Here is a 22,909-nt window from a genome sequence, read left to right on the forward strand (position 1 = left end):
CATTACTGCCAACTTAGCAAATACATAGTTTAACAGTCAGCGGGGTGACTCAACAAGGAGAAAAGTGTTTATGGTGTTATAAGAAGATTTAGTTAGGGAAAATGTCACTGTCATGGTATGCTAATGCTCAAAAAGCGTTACTTGCTAGCTAGCAGCTTAGCCCTGCCTCGTTAGCATATGTCGATAAATAAACACTTTTCAAGGTCATTCATGGCAAGTTCGGGGCTTTAAATACGAAGCGGGTGGCTGCGTGGTCGGCGGCGTCGCTGTTTTGGAGGCAAACAAGCGGCAGGTAAACGCGGATAAATGTTCCGATATACGCCATCGAAAGCGAAAATGGAGAAGCGCCGCAGTGCATTAGCCCGCTAGCAGCTAACGCTAGCCCGCCAACATGGATGCGGGCATGCAAGGTGCGCGGCGCTGAGAACACCTCGACCGCCGGGGACGCGGCAGCGGTGCATGTATCCCGAAGACGCCCGAACGGTGCAAGGCAGAACCGGCGTTTTACCTGGAAATCACGGTCTTCGTTGAACCGAGAGAAGCGGTCGGCCATTTTGCTGAAGACAGCAGCTTCTCTATGCTGTGATGCGCGCTGCCAATTAGCCTCTCTGGCTATCCTGGATACAAAAAAAAGAACAACTAGTAACCATTGTTTGTATTTAGATAAAAAGTGCACTTGACCGCCTCACATTTAAAACAATAAAATAACACATTTGTAAAAATGGGGTAAAACATATTGAGGCGGTGCCTCACCTTGCCACCAGGTCTTAACCATGAGATGTTCAAATACGAAGTAATAAAAGAAAATACGTTTTAATATTTTAATCAATCATCCATCCGTTTCCTACCGCTTGTCCCTTTTGGGGTCGCGGGGGGTGGGCGGGCAGCTGAAGCCTATCTCAGCTGCATTCGGGCAGAAGGCGGAGTACACCCTGGACCATACTTGCCAAACTTGAAACCTCCGATTTCGGGAGGTGGGGGGCGTGGTTAAGAGGGGAGGAGTATATTTACAGCTAGAATTCACCAAGAAGGGGGTGTAAAGGAGACGGATTTTAGGGGCCCAGAGAGGCCCCTAATGATGAGGAAATTATATGAAATTATGTGGTAGGGGCCCTGTAAAGTTTCTTTTCATGAGGCCCAAAATCCCAGTCACCAAGTCAAATATTTCACACACACATATATATCCATCCATCCCATCCATTTTCTACCGCTTATTCCCTTTCGGGGTCGTGGGGGGGCGCTGGTGCCTATCTCAGCTACAATCGGGCGGAAGGCGTGGTACACCCTGGACAAGTCGCCACCTCATCGCAGGGCCAACACAGATAGACAGACAACATTCACACTCACATTCACACACTAGGGCCAATTTAGTGTTGCCAATCAGCCTATCCCCAGGTGCATGGGAGGAAGCCGGAGTACCCAGAGGGAACCTACGCATTCACGGGGAGAACATGCAAACTCCACATAGAAAGATCCCGAGCCTGGATTTGAACCCAGGACTGCAGGACCTTCGTATTGTGAGGCAGACATATATATATATATATATATATATATATATATATATATATATATATATATATATATATATATATATATATATGTATATAAGAAATACTTGAATTTCAGTGTTCATTTAATATACAAACATAACACTCATCTACTCATTGTTGAGTTAAGGGCTGAATTGTCCATCCTAGTTCTATTCTCTGTCACTATTTTTCTAACCATGCTGAACACCCTCTCTGAGGATGCATTGCTGTGTGGCACGCACAAAAGTGCTTTCATCAAATGCACTAGAGTCTGGGATCTTCCGTCTCTCCCTAGCATGGCCCAAAACCGGTCTATCTTTGCTTCCTGCGGAAGATCTTCACCACGGCTGTATCTTCCTCGTTCTTCTGCTTCGTCTCCTTGTTGTGTGCACAGTTGTGCACTGCACTCTCTAAAAGCTGTAGATGTTATTGTCACATATGCATGTACAGTAGATGGCAGTATTGTCCTGTTTAAGAGTGTCACAACATTGCTGTTTACGGCAGACAAACTGTTTTACGGTAGACGAAAACGTGACTGCTGTTGTTGTGTGTTGTTACCGCGCTGGTAGGACGTTAATGAAACCGCCTAAAAATGAACCCACATAAGAAACTAAGAACTCGCCCTCGATCATTCTACAGTTATAACGTCATTGGGCAGACACGCTGTTTATATTGTGGGAAAGTGGACGTGAAAACCGGCTGTCCTCACTCAGGTCCGCATGGAGCTGGAGGGGGCGTGGCCTCCAGCTCCTCCTGAATTTCAGGAGAAAATTTGTCCCAGGAGGTTTTCGGGAGAGGCGCTGAAATCCGGGAGGGTTGGCAAGTATGCCCTGGACAAGTCGCCTCCTCATCACAGGGCCAACACAGATAGACAACATTCACACTCACGTTCACACACTTGGGACCATTTAGTGTTGCCAATCAGCCTATCCCCAGGTGCATGTCTTTGTTGGTTGGGGGAAGCCGAAGTACCCGGAGGGAACCCACGCAGTCACAGGGGGAACATGCCAACTCCACACAGAAAGATCCCGAGCTCAGGATTGAACCCAGGACTACTCAGGACCTTCATATTGTGAGGCAATCAATGTTTATTTATATAGCCCTAAATCACGATCATCAATCAATCAAAGTTTATTTATATAGCCCTGAATCACCAGTGTCTCAAAGGGCAGCACAAGCCACAACGACATCCTCGGTTCAGAGCCCACATAAGGGCAAGGAAAAACTCACAAGCCAGTGAAGTGAATTATATTGATATAGCGCTTTTCTCTAGTGACTCCAAGCGCTTTACATAGTGAAACCCAATATCTAAGTTACATTTAAACCAGTGTGGGTGGCACTGGGAGCAGGTGGGTAAAGTGTCTTGCCCAAGGACGCAACAGCAGTGACTAGGATGGCGGAAGTGGGGATCGAACCTGGAACCCTACCAACCGAGCTATACCGCTCCCCAGTGGAACGTCGATGTGAATGACTATGAGAAACCTTGGAGAGGAGCAGCAGGAGGCCATCCCGAACGGAGACAGGTCAGCAGTGCAGAGACGTCCCCAACCGATGCACAGGCAAGCGGTCCACCCCGGGTCCTGACTTTGGACAGCCAGTGCTTCATCTATGGCCCCCAAACCTGTGCCCCTGCCTCCACGAGGGAGAGGCGGGCAGAGCAGAAAAGAAACGGCAGATCAACTGGTCTAAAAGGGAGATCAAATTAAAGGCTACAGTATGCAAATTAGTTTTAAGATGGGACTTAACTGCTTCTACTGAGGTAGCATCTCTTTTGGTCTACGCTTCTCATATCATTTCTCTTTTGGTCTATGCTTTTTATGTGATTTGGGTGTGGTTCCTGTATATTTTGATCATTTTCATGGTCAAAATGACACAGCAGACGAGAAGTGAGGCAGACACAGGTGGTGCCTCTTGAGGCCGCCACAGGCCACATACAAAAAGCTGTGTCGCCAATTCAAGGTCTGCAATCTTCAAAGGGTCGAATTTAAAGGCGGCTTACGTCACCACGCTGCGCGAAGGCTGTCCCATCCATCCATCCATCCATCCATCCATCCATCCATTTTCTTCCGTTTATCCGAGGTCAGGTCGCGGGGGCAGAAGCCTAAGCAGAGAAGCCCAGACTTCCCTCTCCCCAGCCACTTCGTCCAGCTCCTCCCAGCTAGGAGACATAGTCTTCCCAACGTGTCCTGGGTCTTCCCCGTGGCCTCCTGCCGGTCGGACGTGCCCGAAACACCTCCGTACGGAGGCGTTCGGGTGGCATCCTGAGCAGATGCCTGAACCACCACATCTGGCTCGTTCCGACTATGGTGAAATCACACTCCTAAGCCTGCCCGGTAAGGTCTATTCAGGTGTACTGGAGAGGATGCCACACAGGATAGTCGAACCTCGGATCCAGGAGGAACAGTGTGGTTTTCGTCCTGGTCATGGAACGGTAGACCAGCCCTACCTGTATATTCTCGGCAGGGTCCTTGAGGGTGCATTGGAGTTTGCCCAACCAGTCTACATGTGGACTTGGAGAAGGTATTCGACCGTGTGGGGAGTGTTCAGAAAGTATGGGGTATCGGTCTGATTGTGGCGGTCCGCTCCCTATATGATCAGTGTCAGAAATTCAAAGGCTCCTCCAAACGCAGCTGACGAATGTGCCCTCCTTTTCCCTGTATTTTTTATTTTATAAACCTTTGTTTAGAAATTGCTACATTTACAAACAATTGAGAAATAATAATGATCAAAATAAGTACAAAAACAGTACAAAACAGCGCCAGGGGGTTGTAAACTCAATAAACCTTTTTCGCTGTATTCGGAGGATGCCCCACGACTATCCTTCGTGGCCTCCCATGTCCCAAGATGCTAGCGCGCCTTTGTTCAACCCGGATCTTTTTTGTCTTGTGACACCTCTATTTCTAACTCAAATAGAGGGTCCTTGAATGCACCACGATTGTAGATATAAAGAGGAAGAAAACTGTCTGATGTAATTTATTCTTAATTTTATAAATTGTTTAATGAAACCCACGGTGTCGGATATTATTTAACCAAAATTAATTATTCTTTAATAAGGATGATTTATGATATATCATGTAATTTATTCATGCAGAATACAAAGTTTTTTGCGTTATTTTACTCCAATTTTTATTATTAACCCCACTGTTATACCGTTTTTTCACCATCCCTAATTAGGAAATAGTAACATAGTGGAAAAATGTGTCAGTAATTGTTGAAACTTGGAGAAGGGGTTGGGTTAGATACATTCTACTACTCATTTTCAAATTGTAAACATGAGGTTAACTCTATTACTTTGTGTGTTGCCTGGTAAACAGCACAGATAGCTTATATCTACTTTTTTGTCTCCATCTAGTGGTCACTTTGTGAAATGTATTCCTTTAGTAAATAGTTTTTTTTATTGATTATTCCCTAGAAATCTATGGAATACAGGGAATTAAATTATTCAGTATTTAAACATTGCTAAAAGCAAATGCAGTACCTACATAATATTGATAAATATGGCATGGGAAAGACCAGCAGTATTTGTATTACTTGTATTTTTTTGTATATCTGAAGTGATCATAAGGCGTAAGACAGTGACGTTCTTAAACAAAGTGATGCAAGTATGTATTGTTTATTTGTAAAAGAAGCTTCAACTTAATTTCTGCATTTACGTCAAAACGAAACTGCGCTCACGGTAGTGTAAAGTTATAATAATAATCTAGCTCAGGGGTGTCAAACTCATTTTAGATGGGGGTGGGGGGCCACATGGAGAAAAATTTACTCCCGAGTGAGCCGGACTGGTAAAATCACAGCACGATAACTTAAAAACAAAGACAACTTCAGATTTCACAACAAAATTAGGCAAAATAATGTGTTGATTCCACAACTGTATATATCGGTATCGGTTGATATCGGAATCAGTAATTATCGTAATATCAGATATCGGCAAAAAAGCCATAATCGGACATCTCTAGTCGTTGTTTATACTTTCTGAATAAATAATGTGATAATGTTCATCAGTCCACTCATTGGTGTTTATTTTCAATCTATCAAGATAACAAAATATCAACATCAAATTACAGGATGTTATTTATGTAGTTTGCTAATTTTCCTCAACTGCTGCATTAACATTATGTGTTTGTTTTTCCATATGTAACATCATCCACAACAGGGGTCGGCAACCTTTACCACTCAAATAGCTATTTTGACAGGTTTCACAAAATAAAGAAAAACAATGGGACCCACAAAAGTCTTTTGAAATTTAAAATGAAATAACACTGCATACAGTTTTTTTTTTGCTTTGTGCTATGTCTAAACCAGGGGTCTCAGACACGCGGCCCGCACCTTAATATGAACATTTAATGTTAGTGCGGCTCACGAGATTTATATGAATACCGCTTGACAGCATCACACTTACCAACTCTCCTAATTTTTCCGGGAGACGTTGGAATTTCAGAGCATCTATTCTGGCGAATGTCTGCTGGTGTTCACCCTGACAACAATAATGAGGGCATGCTATGATGGGGGACCCTTTAACGCCCCCTACAACCTGTGCTAACTGCTCGCCAGCCCAGTCACATGTGGATTGTGGTAACTGCAGACACACGTAAGTCAAGGCATACTTGTTCAACAGCCACACGTTACACTGATGGTTGTGATATAAATAACTTTAACACTCTTACTAATATGCGCCACACTGAGCCCACACCAAACAAGAATGACAAACACATTTCGGGAGAACATCCGCACTGTAACACAACATAAACAACAGAAGAAATACCCAGATTCCCATGCATCTCTTCCAGGCCACGTTATACACCACCCCCCACTGTGCATGGGTTGAGGTGGGCGTGGTTGTGGGGAGGCGGTGGTGTATAATGTAGCCCGGAAGAGATGAATGGGATTCTGGGTATTTCTTCTGTTGTGTTTATGTGTTACAGTGCGGATATTCTCCCGAAAAGTGTTTGTCATTCTTGTATGGTGTGGGTTCACAGTGTGGCGCATATTAGTAAGTGTTAAAGTTATTTATATCACAACAATCAGTGTAACATGTGTGGCTGTTGAACAAGTATGCCTTGCAATTGATATGTGCAATCTGGGGTCGCATGCTACATGTGACCGGCTGGCACGCAGATAGCATGGCGTGAAGGCGGCCGCAACGATATGTGTAAGAGAACGTTACACGCATTGTCACCACGACACGCCCTCAAAATAGTTATGTGGGTGAAAAACGGAGAATGTTAGCCCAGGGATATTACTGGGAAAAGCACTGAAATCCGGACAACCTCTTGGAAAAATCTTGAGGGCCGGCAAGTATGCTGCTGAGCCACATCAGAGTGATAAAATAGCTGCATGTGGCACAGGAGCCGCGTTGCCGACCCCTGATCTACAAACATACACAGAATTGCTATTGTGACATCTAGTGGACACATTCAGAACAGCAGTTTATTTAATTCAAAAATTTCGGCTCATTTTTATATTTAGCAAACTCATCCCGCGGGCTGGATAAAACCTGTTCGCGGGCCGGCGTACGTTTGACACCCCTGTGTTAGATCCATTATGGATTGGACTTTCACAATTCCAAGTTAGACCCGCTCGACATCCATTGCTTTCGGTCCCCAAGGGGGGGCGGGGGGTTGCCCACATATGCGGTCCTCTCCAAGGTTTCTCATAGTCATCACTGTCACTGTCACCGACGTCCCACTGAAGTGAGTTTCCCTTGCCCTTATGTGGGCTCTACCGAGGATGTCGTTGTGGTTTGTGTAATCCTTTGAGACACTGGTGATTTAGGGCTATATAAATAACCTTTGATTGATTGATGGATTAAACTTCTCCTCCTGCACCTCATCCTCCTCTTTGCTTTGAGCCTGATCTGTTGCCTTCATGAAGAGCAGGAACTGGAAATGGGGCTTCACTCGACAGTGGGATGGAGGCATGTAGTGGTAGTACTGAGGCTCTTGTCCCTTGTATCCCTCCTCCTTCTTCATCATCATTTTTAGTTTGTTCAGAGTGGAGGCCAAGGAGCTTCCGTCGTTCTGTTGTTGCTGTTGCACCTCCTCCGTCATGGCTGCACTACTGGGATTCCCTCCATCACTTCCACGCGATCCTCCTTTAGGGCTGTCGGCATCGTAGGCCGATGCTTCATCTTGCGATGCGGGCCTTTCTCCCTCCACAGCCTCTTCACCATGGTCCGCGAACGCCGCCGCCGCTGCCGTCTCCAATTTGATGGGAGTTTTCTTGGCGAAAGAGAACGACACACTGACTTTGGAGGTAGCGCTAGCTGCTGGGGAAGAGCCCTTGTTCATGCCCAGGGAGAAGCGAAACGTCGGGGTCGGCTTAGGGGAGGCATGGCGAGTTTTGTCTGGAACGGGGATCTCTGTGGCGATCGCTCGCAAGGGAGCGGTGCTCTCGGGGGCAAAGACGTTGTTGTATTCTGCCTTCTTGCCGTCCACAACCATCGTGGTGGTTTTAAACATGGGACCACTTCCCGGAGTTCTGAAACACACAACATCAAGAGGCTTATGAACACCAAGGGCGGACAGTATGGTGCCTACCAGCAGAGGATGCCAGACACAACTATGGCTTACTGGTCTGGTTGTTTTCTCTGCTCAGCCAGCTCTTGCATACCGCGCAGCATTTTCTTCTTCTTCCCACCTTTTCGAGAACGTAAGATACTCCGTGCAAACTCTCGCTGCTTCAGCTCCTTTTGCCTCTGTGTTACGGTGCGGAGAACCAAGGGAATATTAACGATTCTTCAAAAAACTGCAGCCATCACTTACGAAGGTAGTAAAATGTTACCTGCTTGTGGGCGTGGTCGTGGGAGTTGATGTGGTTGTCAAATTCCTGGTGTTTGGTGTACTGCTTGTCACACAGCTCGCAGTAGAAGTTTGCTCTCAGGTCTTCCAAACCTTTTGCGATGGCTTTCTCCTTCTCTATCTGATCCTGTGGTCCATGAAAGAAACAATTCATGGGTTAATCACTGCCATTTTTAATGAGGGCTGTCAAAAATAACACGATGGCCAAAATTAATTTTTAAATGGATTTTAGTATTTCTTTCGCTGTTGATATCCGGTAGTGTCCTTGTAATGACCTGTTTGTGCTGGATCTGTTCAGCACACAGCTTCTAAAACTAAAAATTCAGGCTCAAAAATACAAAGTTCTAGCTCATCATTTTGCCCCAAGTTGTCTCTAATGAAGTCTACATGAGAAGTTATGGTTTTTGAAGGGAAAGGTGGACATTGTGATGAGTCTGTGAAAATAATACGCCGCCATTTGCTTAAAATAATCAAATATTACATGTTATTTTGAATGTACCGGTTACTACATTACATATATACTTACATAGAGGCTTTTGGATTTTTTTACAGCACTTGTTGAGCGGAATAGAGCGACTCTTATTGGCTCCATTGTTAGCTGACTTTGCTAACACTTATTCACGAGTTTGAATGCATAAAAAAGAAAAAAAAGAGGAAAAATAAGGATTGTGAATGATTGGCAAAATACCCAAAAAGTGCAGTTAACCTTTAAAGAATTTGTGAAATGTTTAATCTGACTAAAATGTTAACTGGAAATATCTACCGTATTTTTTGGACTATAAATCGCAGTTTTTTATATAGTTTGGCCGGGGGTGCGTCATATACTCTGGAGCGACTTATGTGTGAAATTATTAACACATTACCGTAAAATATCAAATAATATTATTTATCTCATTCGCGGAAGAGACAAAGAAAATGTCAGCAATCGTCACACATACGTCAATCAATAAAACTTCGGCGGGTGAGGGTCATGGCAGAAGTGCATTGTGGGTCATGGAATGCTAACTGCTATATACTACTGCTGTAGCTATTAAAATTTATTTCATCGTTGGCGGAAAAATATAAAAACTGACAAGGGCTGAACAAAAATGGCACCGAAAAGGAAATCATGTCTTGCAGATTACAAGCTGGACGTAGTGAAATATGCAGCAGAAAACGACAAGAGGAAGCGGCGCATACCTTTGGAGTTGGCAGAGTTGTTTAGAAGCGACATCGAGGAAGAGGATTTAATCGGATTTATCAATTAGGAGTGACAGATTGTTTGGTAAACGTATAGCATGTTGAATGACTCTTACCATAATATGTTACGTTAACATACCAGGCACGTTCTCCGTTGGTTATTTATGCGTCATATAACGTACACTTATTCAGCCTGTTGTTCACTATTCTTTATTTTAAATTGCCTTTCAAATGTCTATTCTTGGTGTTGGATTTTATCAAATTTTCCCCAAAAATGCGACTTATACTCCAGTGCGACGTATGTATGTTTTTTTCCTTCATTATTATGCATTTTTGGCCGGTGCAAAGTATACTCCGGAGCGACTTATAATCCGAAAAATACGGTACTTTTATTTATTCCTTTATTTATAATTACTTGGTGGACCGCACCTTGTACTTCTGCCGTAGTTCTTCTGTCTCTCCCTTCTCTACTTCAAGGACTCGTCTTTTCTCTGTGGCATCCTCTGCATAGTCCATCTAAATAAAAAGGCAAAAGCATTGGTTACAATACACACTTTGAAAAAATAAATACATAAATAACCAAAGTTCACGTAGAACAAAGCCATTTACCTCCATCTCCATTCGTCCCATCCCCATGACATCATATTTAACAATGATAGGCACAGGGTCCGTGCGTCCTGAGGGAAAGAGAGAAGAGAAGATAGCCTGCTTTCAGAGAGCATAGGGTGCCGGGGTTAGAGAAGTTTGCCTTTTTAAGTGCAGAGAGACCAGAAAGCTACAGTGAACCAAACACCAGCCAATCTCACAGCTTACTGACAAGACAGCAAGTTGCTCGACTTGGCAAGCCATTCAAAGTCTGAGTCGTGGTTACAGCCAATCAGATACCCAACAGCACCCACGGAAAGTAAAGGGGATGTGAGGGGGGAACAACCTAGTGATAAATGATGATTCTAAAAAGAAATGTGGCGGAATCACGGCTTCTTACGACTACGTCGATTTAAGCGAATTGCTGTTGTTGAGTTTAAATCAAAGGGTTTTACTCGAGGGCGGATTGATATAAAAGTTTAGTGATTATCAAGCAGATACAACGAAGCTGACAGAGGCCATTAGCCTACAGTGTACTGTAAAAAAATGGGGGGGTGGATTACATTGAGGTGAACTGCTGAATGGGAGAAAGAAAACACACCCACGCACGCATACGGACATACAGAAGGAATCCAAAAACCTTACCTAAAAAGGGGCAAAAAAGGGACAAAAGAAGAACAAGAACACAGTCAATATAGTGAAAAAAATTAAAAACGGGGACATAATGTTTGTCACTTTAAATTGAAAATGAGGAAGAGGATTAAAATGATTGCCCTTCAACATCAAACGCATCCAGCAGGACGACAAACATTTCAAGTGAACAACTCCAGGCACTTTGCTGCAGAGCCATCTGCAGGCAAAGCCGGACGCTTACGTAAGTGCACAGCATCAGCGATGCCGAGGGAGAGTTCTGCAATTTTGTTCTCCTCGCTGCAGAAGGCGCATGTCCTTATCGCGTCGGATAGAATACCGATGTTGCTGCTGTTCAAGGACGAATGGGCTTAGTGTGAGAATGCAAAAGCCCACAAGCAAACTTGTGCATTGTCGGCATTTGAACACTTGTCAGCCTGCCCAGAACGCAGCAGCCAAGAGAAGACCTGTAAGGTGAGGTTTATTCGCTTGATGTTTGTGATGGAGTTCCTGTGCCAACACCGACGGAGCTGAAGCAGCAATCATCAAATGTGCTCGTCTCTACAGGCTTAACAGCATTATCCACGCCAATGCTAATATTTCTATTTTTTATGTACCAGAAGCGCTCGGAAACCACTTGACCAGAATGAATTAACAGTCCAGGAGCCAACTTTCGTACTTAACTACTCTATTTCTTAAATACAATAGTGTTTCCCACCTTCTTGTTCAAACTGCTGGCACTCGTAACTTTCATTGGGCCCATAGTGGCCTATTTTCTAGTCGTACTCAATAAAAAGTGGAATTTTTGGGGGGCACTGCGGAATGACACGCGGGCAAACGGACTAGTACGATAACTGAGATGGTATGCAAACAAATTTGGAGAAAATTCTAAAGAAAATTTTCATCAAACACCAACTCAAACAAAAACCGAGGTTTGACCGTATTAACAAATTTCCACTTTAGGTGGCAAGAAAACTAATTATAATCGCTACACCCCAGGTGACCAAAGTGCATCTCAGGGGCCAGTTAGGCCTGCAACGTGTTCCTTTCATTGGTCCGGGACATATATCAAATTAAACATGCAGACTATTAGAAAACTACACTAAAAAACAAGAAATTGTAGAAATACCATGAAAACATGGAACCTGCAAGTAGGGAGAACAACAAAACACGGCAGTACACAGAATATAAAATCAGCTATCGGTACCTTATTCTCAGCCACTTGTAGCAAGTGCTCAGTGTTATATTGGGCGAGTACTGTCTTGTAGGTAATCTAGCGTCCCGAAAGAAGCATGGAGTCTTGCATACATTTTAAAAACGTTGTTGTCGACCTAACCCTCCGCCAAAAGCATCGCCATCTAATAACATCGTGACCACCACAGCGCGAGCCTAGCCAGTAGCCACAACAACAACAGAGAGAATCACTCTGGCATCAAAGAGGAATAAAAACATTTAACTCAAGAAAGTATTTTTTTACACGTTCTCTATGTTGTGCAATATTTTTTTGTAGATGTTATTTTTTATGTATAATTTAGTAATCATTCAATTTAGATCATTGAAGTATTAAAATTACTAGTCCGTTCAACTTGAATGGCACAAAATTCCATTCAAACAAAAAGGTGTTTTCTTTCTACAAAAAAAGTACCAGCTCGGGCTCCGACACCATTTTAAAGCAACCAATTCAGTGCAAGTATTGGTTAAAATCTAAACGGTACCCATCCTTACCTGCAGGACAAAACGGCTCGACTATTAGTTGTACATCTTACAGAATATGGTCTTTTGGTGATTTTGGTCATGTTTCCTGCCATTGCAAAGACGTGCTCGCATGCTTGTAAGTAGGGCTGGGCGATATATCGATATATTGATTGTAGCTGAGATAGGCGCCAGCGCCCCCCGCGACCCCAAAAGGGAATAAGCGGTAGAAAATGGATGGATGGATGGATGATATACACGATATATCGCGGTTTGTCTCTGTGCGACATAGAAAATGACTATATCGTGATATTAGAGAATACATTCTCACGCAGTTGCTTTTAGCTGCGGGCATTACACACAGGCTCTTCCCACTCTTTCTTGTCTCTCCTTCTCACAGACAGAAAGCGCACCTACTTACATACGTCACATACTGTCAAGTCATACGTCACATATGTATACGCCCTCGCGGAGCAGAGAGGTAGCAGCATAGGTAACGTTAGCTGTGATGCTAGCAGAGCCGTGCGAGTGGTAATAAGAGAGAAAAAAGGTGTGAATGAAGGAAGAATTAATTCCCAAGAAAAACAGCAGGGGGTCCATCGTCTGGCGGTGGTGTGGCTTCAAGTGGGAATATGTCAAACAGACAACTGTAATAAATCAAGCATGCGGCCCAAGCGCTGCTATAAAAAGTAGCGTTACTGCTAATATGTAGCATCATTTGAAAATTCCCTTTCTAGAGAATGAATGAGTACATACTTCGCAGGTCAAGATCTCCGTTCGGTGCCACACGCCCAAACCATCAAAATGTCAAGGCAAACATTTCCAGAAAACCGTATGAAAAAAATGGAATTAAATAACGTCCGTAGTAACCTACCACATAGCGAAGGATGAACACTATTTGATTTCTTATTATGCAGCTCATTTTTATTTGACACTTAAAATGTCTCTGACAATATTGCACTTTCTGTTTCAGAAATGACATGAATGTTTGTGCCATTGCTTAGTAACTGTTTAATAAATACAGTTTTGGTCAATTGACTTAGTTGTGATTTCCTTCTCTGCATGAAATTGTAAAAGTAGCATATATGAATGCAGTATGAAGAAGACTGTGTTAATGTAGACATATAGAACCATCATACTGCTGTGATTATATGCATCAAGTGTTAATTCAAGTCCAAGGCAAAATATTGAGATATATATCGTGTATTGCGATATTGCCTAAAAATATCAAGATATTAAAAAAAGGCCATATCCCACAGCCCTACTTGCAAGTTTGGTCCATTTTTTAATATGTTAAAGCAGTCTTCTCTGCTGTAATAATAATACTAAAGAATAAGAAGAAAGGAAAAATTGTTTCCACACTGAATTTATATTACAATGTTTCATGAATTAAAATATGACAAAGTGGCTTATTCTAGTGGTACTGCAGATTGTTATTCTGCCTTACATCATCAATCTATGCAGATACCTTTCAATAATATACTGCTGGAATGATATTTTTGCAAGTTTGAACACGGAGCACTTGAGCAAGATGTGCAACTGAGCGATAAAGGCGGTACAAAAGCATAGAGAAAGATGATAAGACGTGGAGTATGTGAGCGCATTGACCAAGCAGAAAGCATAAATGCCAGAGATGATGTGGAAAACAAGCTCAAATGTGAAGACTGAGTGTATATAAATAAAGACAACGTTTAGGTTCAACAGAGATATAAAAAAAAGAGATTAGCATTGGAAAGGACTCGAAGTGAAGACTATAAACATGCCAAGGCTCTGCACACCTGAACTTCAAAGCTAAGTGCAATGTGGGCCTATTGACGTATTTACATGCTCCCTACTGCAATGTACAATACTATCTGGACACCCTGACACTTTGACCTACTTTGGTTCACTTGGACTGAAAGAGAGTGGACAGACGACCTGATACTTAAACCTTTTTATTACCTCCGACACCTGAGCTGAACTGGGTCAGACAAGCTACCAGTAATATTTTGTTTGAATTTTATTTCTGAAGAAACGTGTGTTGAAGTACAGGGAAACCAGAATGGCATGGGTTTTATTCACAGGAGCACTTTTCTCATCAGGGATTTTTCATAAATTATACACAAGATACTTGAAGGGAGTGGATTTACATGAACCATCCAAAGTCTCGCTTTGTGGGATTTTTACTCAATGGAAACAAATTTTAATTAAAAGCAAAGGCATCACCAATATTTTCCTCCTGCTTCAAGATTGAGAACAATCAGCATGAGAGCAACAGGAAGTGAGGCCAAGACAGAATAAATCAGAGGGAAAAAAACCTGTAAATGTGTGTGGTAAAGTCAGATATAGGTGAACTGGTGGGTGCCACCAACTATACATTGGGAGTAGAGAGATGTGTGGGAGCAAGAATGCTTACCCTGCATGGTTTTGCCAAGGCCTTGCCCCAACTTCCAGCCATGTTTCTGAAGCAGCCGGTGCCCGATGTTGTGCTGGCAGACAGGAGAAAGGAGACAAACCAGAAATATTAAAATATTAAGATGAGCTTTTCCCCTACGCGGATCACAGGTTACAAAAAAACAAAAAAGGACTCCGCTCACACGATCATCATCAGCACAGCCACCACCACCACCATTGTCATCATTAGCAACATCCACGTCAACTACAGTGTACATCAGTGTCTCCCAGCACAAGTGGAGGGTGGGAAAGGGTTGAAAGGGGAGGGAAGACTGCGGGGACGCAAAGTTTTTGACTAAATTGAGTAAATTAGGCTATGTGAATTCTGCAAAGTACAATAAATGCTAATGTTGTGGTTGGGAATAAGTGTATCAATATTGCCTGAGAAGTTAGGAAGGGGGTAGAGGGAAGACTGGGGGCAGTATTTACATCACACACGCACGCAGACCGTATAACAGTATTTTATACACTCCATGTGTTCTGTATCAACCCATCTAATAGCACAACAAAAGCTAACAAAGATTAGTTATCATGTAAATAAGAAGATGCCAGCTAGCATGTATGGTATCTTTAAAATGTCCCACATGATATGGATGGCAGAGGATTTAGGGAGGGGCTTAACAGGGGTCATTAAATAGGCACGACATGAGTGTTTCTATAGGTGAAGTGGGTCAAAGAAAACTCTAGGTTAAAATAATCAATGATGTGGTGTTTATTTTCCCTGCCTGGACCAATCATCCACTTTCACAGCTGGTCCAATGGTGCGGGATGACGAGGTGTGGCCTTACCGATTCGATGGGCTTGTCCAAGGACGCCTGCTCCACCTCCACATGCCCATCTTCGTATTGGTCAAAGTGGCTCCCGCCCTGAAGAACACACAGTTACATTTTATTTTGATGTCACACACAGATCAGGTCTTAGAGTTTTCTTATTCACAGGCAAAAATTGTTGGCAGTGTTTTACATTCACGGAGTCTTTTATTTTAAATGTGCTCCAAATTTTCAAAAAGTACGAATACTCAAATCGTTTAACTGAGTTTTATTTAAAAAAAACAACCAACACATTCAAAATTATTTCCTTTTTAGAGAAACTTAATTGTAGATAAGAACAGTGTGTTTCATCAACCACAAGTAGAAACTGAATGTGCATATGAAAGCAACACAAGTATTATCCATCCATCTATTTCCTACCGCTTGTCCCTTTTGGGGTTGCGGGGGGTGCTGCAGCCTATCTCAGCAGCATTCGGCGTACAAGTCGCCATCTCATCACAGGGCCAACACAGATAGACAACATTCTCATACTAGGGCCATTTTAGTGTGGCCAATCAAACTATCTCCAGGTGCATATTTTTGGCAGTGGGCGGAAGCCGGAGTACCCGGAGGGAACCCACGCAGTCACGGGGAAAACATGCAAACTCAACACAGATAGATCCCGTGCCCGGGATTGAACTCAGGACTACTCAGGACCTTCGTATTGTCAAAAGCTTCTTCTAGCTTATTTAGGGGACACTTTTACGTACCAACATCTTTGAGGATATTCACTACTATTGAAATTGTTATACGGTATTGTGAATAAAGTAAACTAAACTAAACATGTACTTTACCAGGGCCACAAGGAGAGCACACAACATCATAAAGGACAGTACACACCCCCAGCACAGTCTCTTCAGGCTCCTACCATCAGGCAGACGATAAATGAGCCTGAAATCCAGGACTACGAGACTGACAAACAGTTTCTACCCACAGGCCATTTTGTGAAAATATTGGACACAGTGTGCTGTCAAGCATATGAGATGAGATGAAAGTGTAAGTCACTGTGACACTATAGTTTTATTCTTATAAATGTCTAATGATAATGTTAATGAGGGATTTTTAATCACTGATATGCTGAAATTATAACTAATATTGATACTGTTGTTAATAATATTCATTTTTGTTTCACTACTTTTGGTTTGTTCTGTGTCGTGTTTGCGTCTCCTCAATTGATTAGATTAGATTAGATTAGATAGTACTTTATTTATTCCGTCAGGAACATTACAATTTTCAGGACAATCCCATTCAAAATCAGACAAACATTAAAGGGAGACAGAACAGGATCGCTGACGGGTCTGCCGGCTTCCAGCGCCCCTTACAAAAAAAGATGAGATACAGGTAAACAAGGGGGGGGGGGGAGAAAAAAATAGAAGATTAAAATAAAATAACAAAAATCGGTCTTAGCCTGGACCCTGGAGAGGGGGTGCAAACTGAGGCCAAGGGAAAAAAACAACAACTCATAGCCATAGTACACACATGTAAGAGGGAAACATCAAACATCAAAGACCACAGAGGACATTAAAGACATTAAAGCAGCAGATACAACCAGACACTTCTACATACAGCTATGAATAAAAAGTAAAAGAAACATATCCACTGTGGTGGCCTCTGCGGTGTTCCACGCCACCGTCCGCTGGGGTGGAGGGAGGATGGCCAGAGACAGGAGCAGACCCAACAAAGCAACCAGGACAGCCGACTCCATTCCCGGCCAGTGTCCAGTCCGCATGGATGAGCGATGATACGTCCAAGGAGACTGAGGTGTCCGACACCTGCTCACCCAGCCAAGACACCGCGAAGCCTCTCCGTCCCAGCGCTCAGTGCCAGCTCCGCAGCCCTGTCCCCTCATCCGCATCTCCTCCAGTCCCTCCAAAGTGACTCCGGTGTGGCAGAGACCCAGCAGCTGGTCTCCATGGCCAAAAGGCTCCCGGGAGGCAGATCCACAAGTCCACAAAAAAAAGCACCACAGAGGTCACGAAAGTGCCACCCCTTGTCACACAGTCCCAAAGGGTCCCGGACCAAAAGGCAAAAAAATATAATAACACATGAAAACAAGAGGGAAACACAAAAGGATGATACAAGAGCACAGAGCTCCTGCCTACAGCAGCCACTACAGCAGCGCCATCTTGGGAAAAAAATAAAAATAAATAAATTCCTGTTTATTGCAGTTCTGAGTGTTGCTGGGTCAGGTTTGGTTTTGGAATTTGATTGCATTGTTAAAGGCCTACTGAAATTAGATTAATTTTTTTTAACAGGGATAGCAGGTCCATTCTATGTGTCATACTTGATCTTTTCGCGATATTGCCGTATTGTTACTGAAAGGATTTAGTAGAGAACATCCACAATAAAGTTTACAACTTTCGGTGTTAAAAGAAAAGCCCTGCCTCTACCGGAAGTTGCAGACGATGACGTCACAAGTGTGGGGGGTCCTCACATATTCACATTGTTTATAATGGGAGCCTCCAACAAAAAGTGCTATTTGGACCGAGAAAACGACAATTTCCCCATTAATTTGAGCGAGGACGAAAGATTTGTGTTTGAGGGTATTGATAGCGACGAACTAGAAAAAAAAAAAAAAACGCGATTGCATTGGGATGGATCCCGATATTTTTAGACACATTTACGAGGATAATTCTGGGAAATCCCTTATCTTTCTATTGTGTTGCTAGTGTTTTAGTGAGTTTAACAGTACCTGATAGTCGGAAGGGTGTGTCTACTGGTGTGTTGACGCCAATGTCTCAGCGAAGTCGACGGCAGCTATGGACGGCACAAGCTCAGCTTTACTCCGGTAAGAAGCGACTTTTTAACCACAATTTTCTGACCGAAACCTGCTAATTGACATGTAGCCGGGATCCATGCTCGCTTGACCGCGCTCTGATCCATAGTAAAGTTTCACCTCCGGGAATTTTAAACAAGGAATCACCGTGTGTTTGTGTGGCGAAAGGCTAAAGCTTCCCAACTCCATCTTTCTACTGTGACTTCTCCAATATTAATTGAACAAATTGCACAAGATTCAGCAACACAGATGTCCAAAATACTGTGTGACTATGCCGTTAGAGCAGACGACTTTTAGCTGTGTGTGTGCAGCGTACACATCATCATTACACGTTTTCAAGACGAAACTCCCAGGAAATTTAAAATTGTAATTTAGTAAATTAAAAAGGTCATATTGGCACGTGTTGCAATGTTAATATTTCATCATTGATATATAAACTATCAGACTGCGTGGTGGGTAGTAGTGGGTTTCAGTAGGCCTTTAATGGATGATGGATGGATGTTTTTTTTTAAATGAGAATCGATTCGATTCATATTGAACTCAATTTTTTCCCAAACCCCTAATATTTATACTGTTGGCTGTCAATCAGAATGTGCAATAATGATATGATTACTTACTGTGCCTTGTATATACTTTTTTTTTTTTTTTAATTTTTTGTTTCTGTTGAGCTAAGTACAGTGTGACTTGTTGAAGGGTGGACTATTAAATAAGATTTTCATTGTACGGCAAACTGTCTGTTTAACTGTGCATATGACAATAAACAATCTTGAATCTTGACTGCTAATGCTCAAAAAGCGTTACTTGCTAGCTAGCAGCTTAGCCCTGCCTCGTTAGCTTATGTCAATAATAAACACTTCTCAAGGTCATTCATGGCAAGTTCGGGGGTTTATATATTAAGCAGGTCGCTGCGTGGTCGGCGGCGTCGCTATTTTGGAGATAAACAAGCGGCGGGTAAATGTTCCGACATACGCCATCGAAAGCAAAAATGGAGAAGCGCCGCAGTGCATTAGCCAGCTAGCCGCTAACGCTAGCCCGCCAACATGGATGCGGGCATGCAAAATGAGCGGCGCTGAGAACACCTCGACCGCCGGGGACGCGGCAGCGGTGCATGTATCCTGAAGACACCCGAACGGTGCAAGGCAGAACCGGCGTATTACCTGGAAATCACGGTCTTCGTTGAACCTAGAGAAACGGTCGGCCATTTTGCTGAAGACAGCAGCTTCTCTATGCTGTGATGCGCGCTGCCAATTAGCCTCTCTGGCTATCTTGGATACAAAAAAAAAAAAAGTACAACTAGTAACCATTGTTTGTATTTAGATAAAAAGTGCACTTGGACGCCTCACATTTAAAACAATAAAATAACACATTTGTAAAAATGGGGGAAAATATATTGAGGCAGTGCCTCACCTTGCCACCAGGTGGTAGTGATGGGTTGAGGAGGCGTCATGAAAGGCCTACTTAAAGGCCTACTGAAATGCCATCCATTCATCCATCTTTTTCCACTTATCCGAGGTCGGGTCGCGGGCGCAACAACCTAAGCAGGGAAGCCCAGACTTCCCTCTCCCCAGCCACTTCGTCTAGCTCTTCCTGGGGGATCCCGAGGCGTTCCCAGGCCAGCCGGGAGACATAGTCTTCCCAACGTGTCCTGGGTCTTCCCCGTGGCCTCCTACCGGTTGGACGTGCCCTAAACACCTCCCTAGGGAGGCGTTCGGGTGGCATCCTGACCAGATGCCCGAACCACCTCATCTGGCTCCTCTCGATGTGGAGGAGCAGCGGCTTTACTTTGAGTTCCTCCCGGATGGCAGAGCTTCTCACCCTATCTCTAAGGGAGAGCCCCGCCACCCGGCGGAGGAAACTCATTTCGGCCGCTTGTACCCGTGATCTTATCCTTTCGGTCATGACCCAAAGCTCATGACCATAGGTGAGGATGGGAACGTAGATCGACCGGTAAATTGAGAGCTTTGCCTTCCAGCTCAGCTCCTTCTTCACCACAACGTATCGGTACAACGTCCGCATTACTGAAGACGCCGCCCCCGATCCCCCACTCGTGAACAAGACTCCTAGGTACTTGAACTCCTCCACTTGGGGCAGTGTCTCCTCCCCAACTCGGAGATGGCACTCCACCCTTTTCCGGGAGAGAACCATGGACTCTTATTTGGAGGTGCTGATTCTCATTCCGGCCGCTTCACACTCGGCTGCGAACCGATCCAGTGAGAGCTGGAGATCCTGGCCAGATGAAGCCACATCATCTGCATGAGATTTTCTTATTTAAACGGGGATAGCAGGTCCATTCTATGTGTCTTACTTCATCATTTCGCGATATTGCCATTTTCTTGGTAGGTAGGTAGGTCTTATTGTCATTGCAACAAGTACAACAAAACTTTGTTTTCAGCACAAACCTGTTCAAGATTAGACAAACAAACAGTGTACAGGGTTACAGAACAAGAACGCTTATGGGTCGCCATAAGGCGCCCCGTAAAAGATGGGAAAAAGGTAAACGCTGGGGGAGGATGAGTAAAAAAATACAATTCAGACTGGGCTCCTTAGGGGGCCCAGTTCTGAATGAGAAAAAACCTCCATAGCAAAGCACATATACATATTACGACATACATCTCGAGATATCTAGCAACAGAGGGAAGGTAGTTCAAGGCCATGGTGGTAGGCCGCAGCTCTCAGGCGCTGATCAGCCATTCATCACCCCTACGGGATTGCGTCGAGGGCGTTGGATTGGGGGACAGGAGGGTGTATGTGTGGCGTATATATTTTTTTTGTGGATGTGTGTGTATAAGCCCATAGTGTGTCTCTGTTCCGCGGCCTTAATGTATTTGCCGTCGGTAATCCAAAATTCACAACAACAGGTGTGTGTCCATGAGAGACAAAAAAGGGAGTTTGTTGTGTCTTCCTGCAGTGATCTTCAGGAGAGTATCGAAGCCAGGGGAAAACATCCAAGTTAAAATGATTTGTATGCGAGTGAAAATAAAATTTGCTTTTCACTCTAAAATTGTCTATGACTGGTCCTCAAAAATTGCGTGGTAGACAGTCCGATGTAATCCACAGTTCTTCCCGTATCCTCCAATCATTTGTGGGAGCTTTGGGGTACTTTGAAGACTGCCAGCAACTTCCAATTCGTCGACAAACCAGAGCAACGCTTACTCCAATCAGCAGATGTCCTGTTGTCTTAATTCCGAATAGGTGGATATCTTCACGTCCTCGACAGAAAAGGGTCGCCATTCACGCGGCGCTCCTTCTTCTCCCAAGAGTCTGTCGTGTGTCCAGCAACAACCGCTTCGTCACGACAGCGGGTTCCCCCAAACCCAAGATCTTGTCAATTTTGTTGAGGCCAGTTAAATAGTTCCAATGTTTAGATTTGGAGAGCAGTGCAAAAAGAGGCAACAAGAAAATCAAGACAAAGAAGCAAGCAGGAGAGATAAGGGAGAGGAAAGGGGAGCGTCCACCCTCGGTGAGTGCCAGAGAGAAAATGATTTCGTAGAGAACATCGACAATAAAATTTGCAACTTTTAGCAGGGGCGGCAAAGCGTAGTGGGTAGAGCGGCCGGCCAGAAAACTGAGGGTTGCAGGTTCGCTTCCCACCTAGTGACATTCAAAAAAATTGCTGCCATTGTGTCCTTGGGCTGGACACTTCACCCTTTGACCCCAGTGCCGCTCTCACTGGTGAATGAATGACGAATGAATGATAGGTGGTGGTCGGAGGGGCCGTAGGCACAAACTGGCAGCCACGGTTCCGTCAGTCTACCACAGGGCAGCTGTGGCTACTGATGTAGCTTACCACCACCAGGTGTGAATGAATGTTGAGTCCAACTTCTCTGTGAGCGCTTTGAGTGTTTAGAAAAGCGCGATATAAATATATGTTATTTTCTTATTTCATTTTTTTGGTCGCTGATAAAAAAGCCTTACCTTTACCGGAAGTAGCAGACGATGACGTCACCGGTGTGAGGGCTCCTCACGCCCTCACATTGTTTATAATGTGAGCCTCCAGCAGCAAGAGCTGTTTGGACCGAGAAAGCGACAATTTCCCCATTAATTTGAGCGAGGATGAAAGATTTGTGTTTGAGGACATTGATAGCGATGGACTAGAAAAAATAAAAATAAAAAATCAAGTTAAAAAAAAAGAGGCGATTGCATTGGGACGGATTCAGATGTTTTTAGACACATTTACTAGGATACTTCTGGGAAATCCCTTATCTTTCTATTGTCTTGCTAGTGTTTTAGTGAGTTTAATATTACCTGATACGGCGTGGCGCAGTGTCAGAGTGGCCGTGCGCAACCCGAGGGTCCTTGGTTCAATCCCCACCTAGTACCAACCTCGTCACGTCCGTTGTGTCCTGAGCAAGACACTTCACCCTTGCTCCTGATGGGTGCTGGTTAGCGCCTTGCATGGCAGCTCCCTCCATCAGAGTGTGAATGTGTGTGTGAATGGGTAAATGTGGAAGTAATGTCAAAACGCTTTGAGTACCTTGA

General features: G+C 43.9%; 2 protein-coding genes across 2 annotated transcripts in view; both read right to left on the reverse strand.

Moving 5' to 3' along the window:
• The window catches only part of gpatch8 (G patch domain containing 8), a 39,062-nt gene extending 38,151 nt beyond the window's left edge, over nt 1–911 (reverse strand). The window contains exons 1-2 of the mRNA XM_061905375.1: nt 754–911; nt 509–617 (exon numbers count right to left, since the gene is read on the reverse strand). Coding sequence (XP_061761359.1) covers nt 509–553 — 45 coding nt within the window. The 5' untranslated portion in view covers nt 554–617; nt 754–911. The remainder of the gene's footprint in view (nt 1–508; nt 618–753) is intronic.
• A 4,215-nt stretch (nt 912–5,126) lies between these two features.
• Nucleotides 5,127–19,694, reverse strand: LOC133555909 (G patch domain-containing protein 8-like). The gene is made up of 8 exons (XM_061905373.1): nt 19,588–19,694; nt 15,634–15,711; nt 14,808–14,880; nt 10,115–10,182; nt 9,935–10,021; nt 8,310–8,453; nt 8,099–8,223; nt 5,127–8,006 (listed from the first exon to the last, which is right to left on the reverse strand). The coding sequence occupies exons 1-8, from the start codon at nt 19,630–19,632 to the stop codon at nt 7,304–7,306; spliced, it is 1,323 nt and encodes a 440-aa protein (XP_061761357.1). The 5' UTR covers nt 19,633–19,694; the 3' UTR covers nt 5,127–7,303.
• Nucleotides 19,695–22,909: the final 3,215 nt, after the last annotated feature.

The sequence above is a fragment of the Nerophis ophidion genome, linkage group LG07, assembly GCF_033978795.1.
Source record: "Nerophis ophidion isolate RoL-2023_Sa linkage group LG07, RoL_Noph_v1.0, whole genome shotgun sequence".
In the NCBI taxonomy this organism is placed as follows: domain Eukaryota; kingdom Metazoa; phylum Chordata; class Actinopteri; order Syngnathiformes; family Syngnathidae; genus Nerophis; species Nerophis ophidion.

What these genes read in the sequence shown, in the direction of transcription:
- LOC133555909 (XM_061905373.1), bottom strand. Translation starts at nt 19,632, where the DNA reads ATGGCCGACCGTTTCTCTAGGTTCAACGAAGACCGTGATTTCCAG. An exon ending in TGGACAAGCCCATCGAATCG is followed by an intron (nt 14,881 to 15,633) that starts GTAAGGCCACAC and finishes CCTGTCTGCCAG; the next exon opens with CACAACATCGGGCACCGGCT. An exon ending in CAGAGAAAACAACCAGACCA is followed by an intron (nt 8,007 to 8,098) that starts GTAAGCCATAGT and finishes TGTGTGTTTCAG; the next exon opens with AACTCCGGGAAGTGGTCCCA.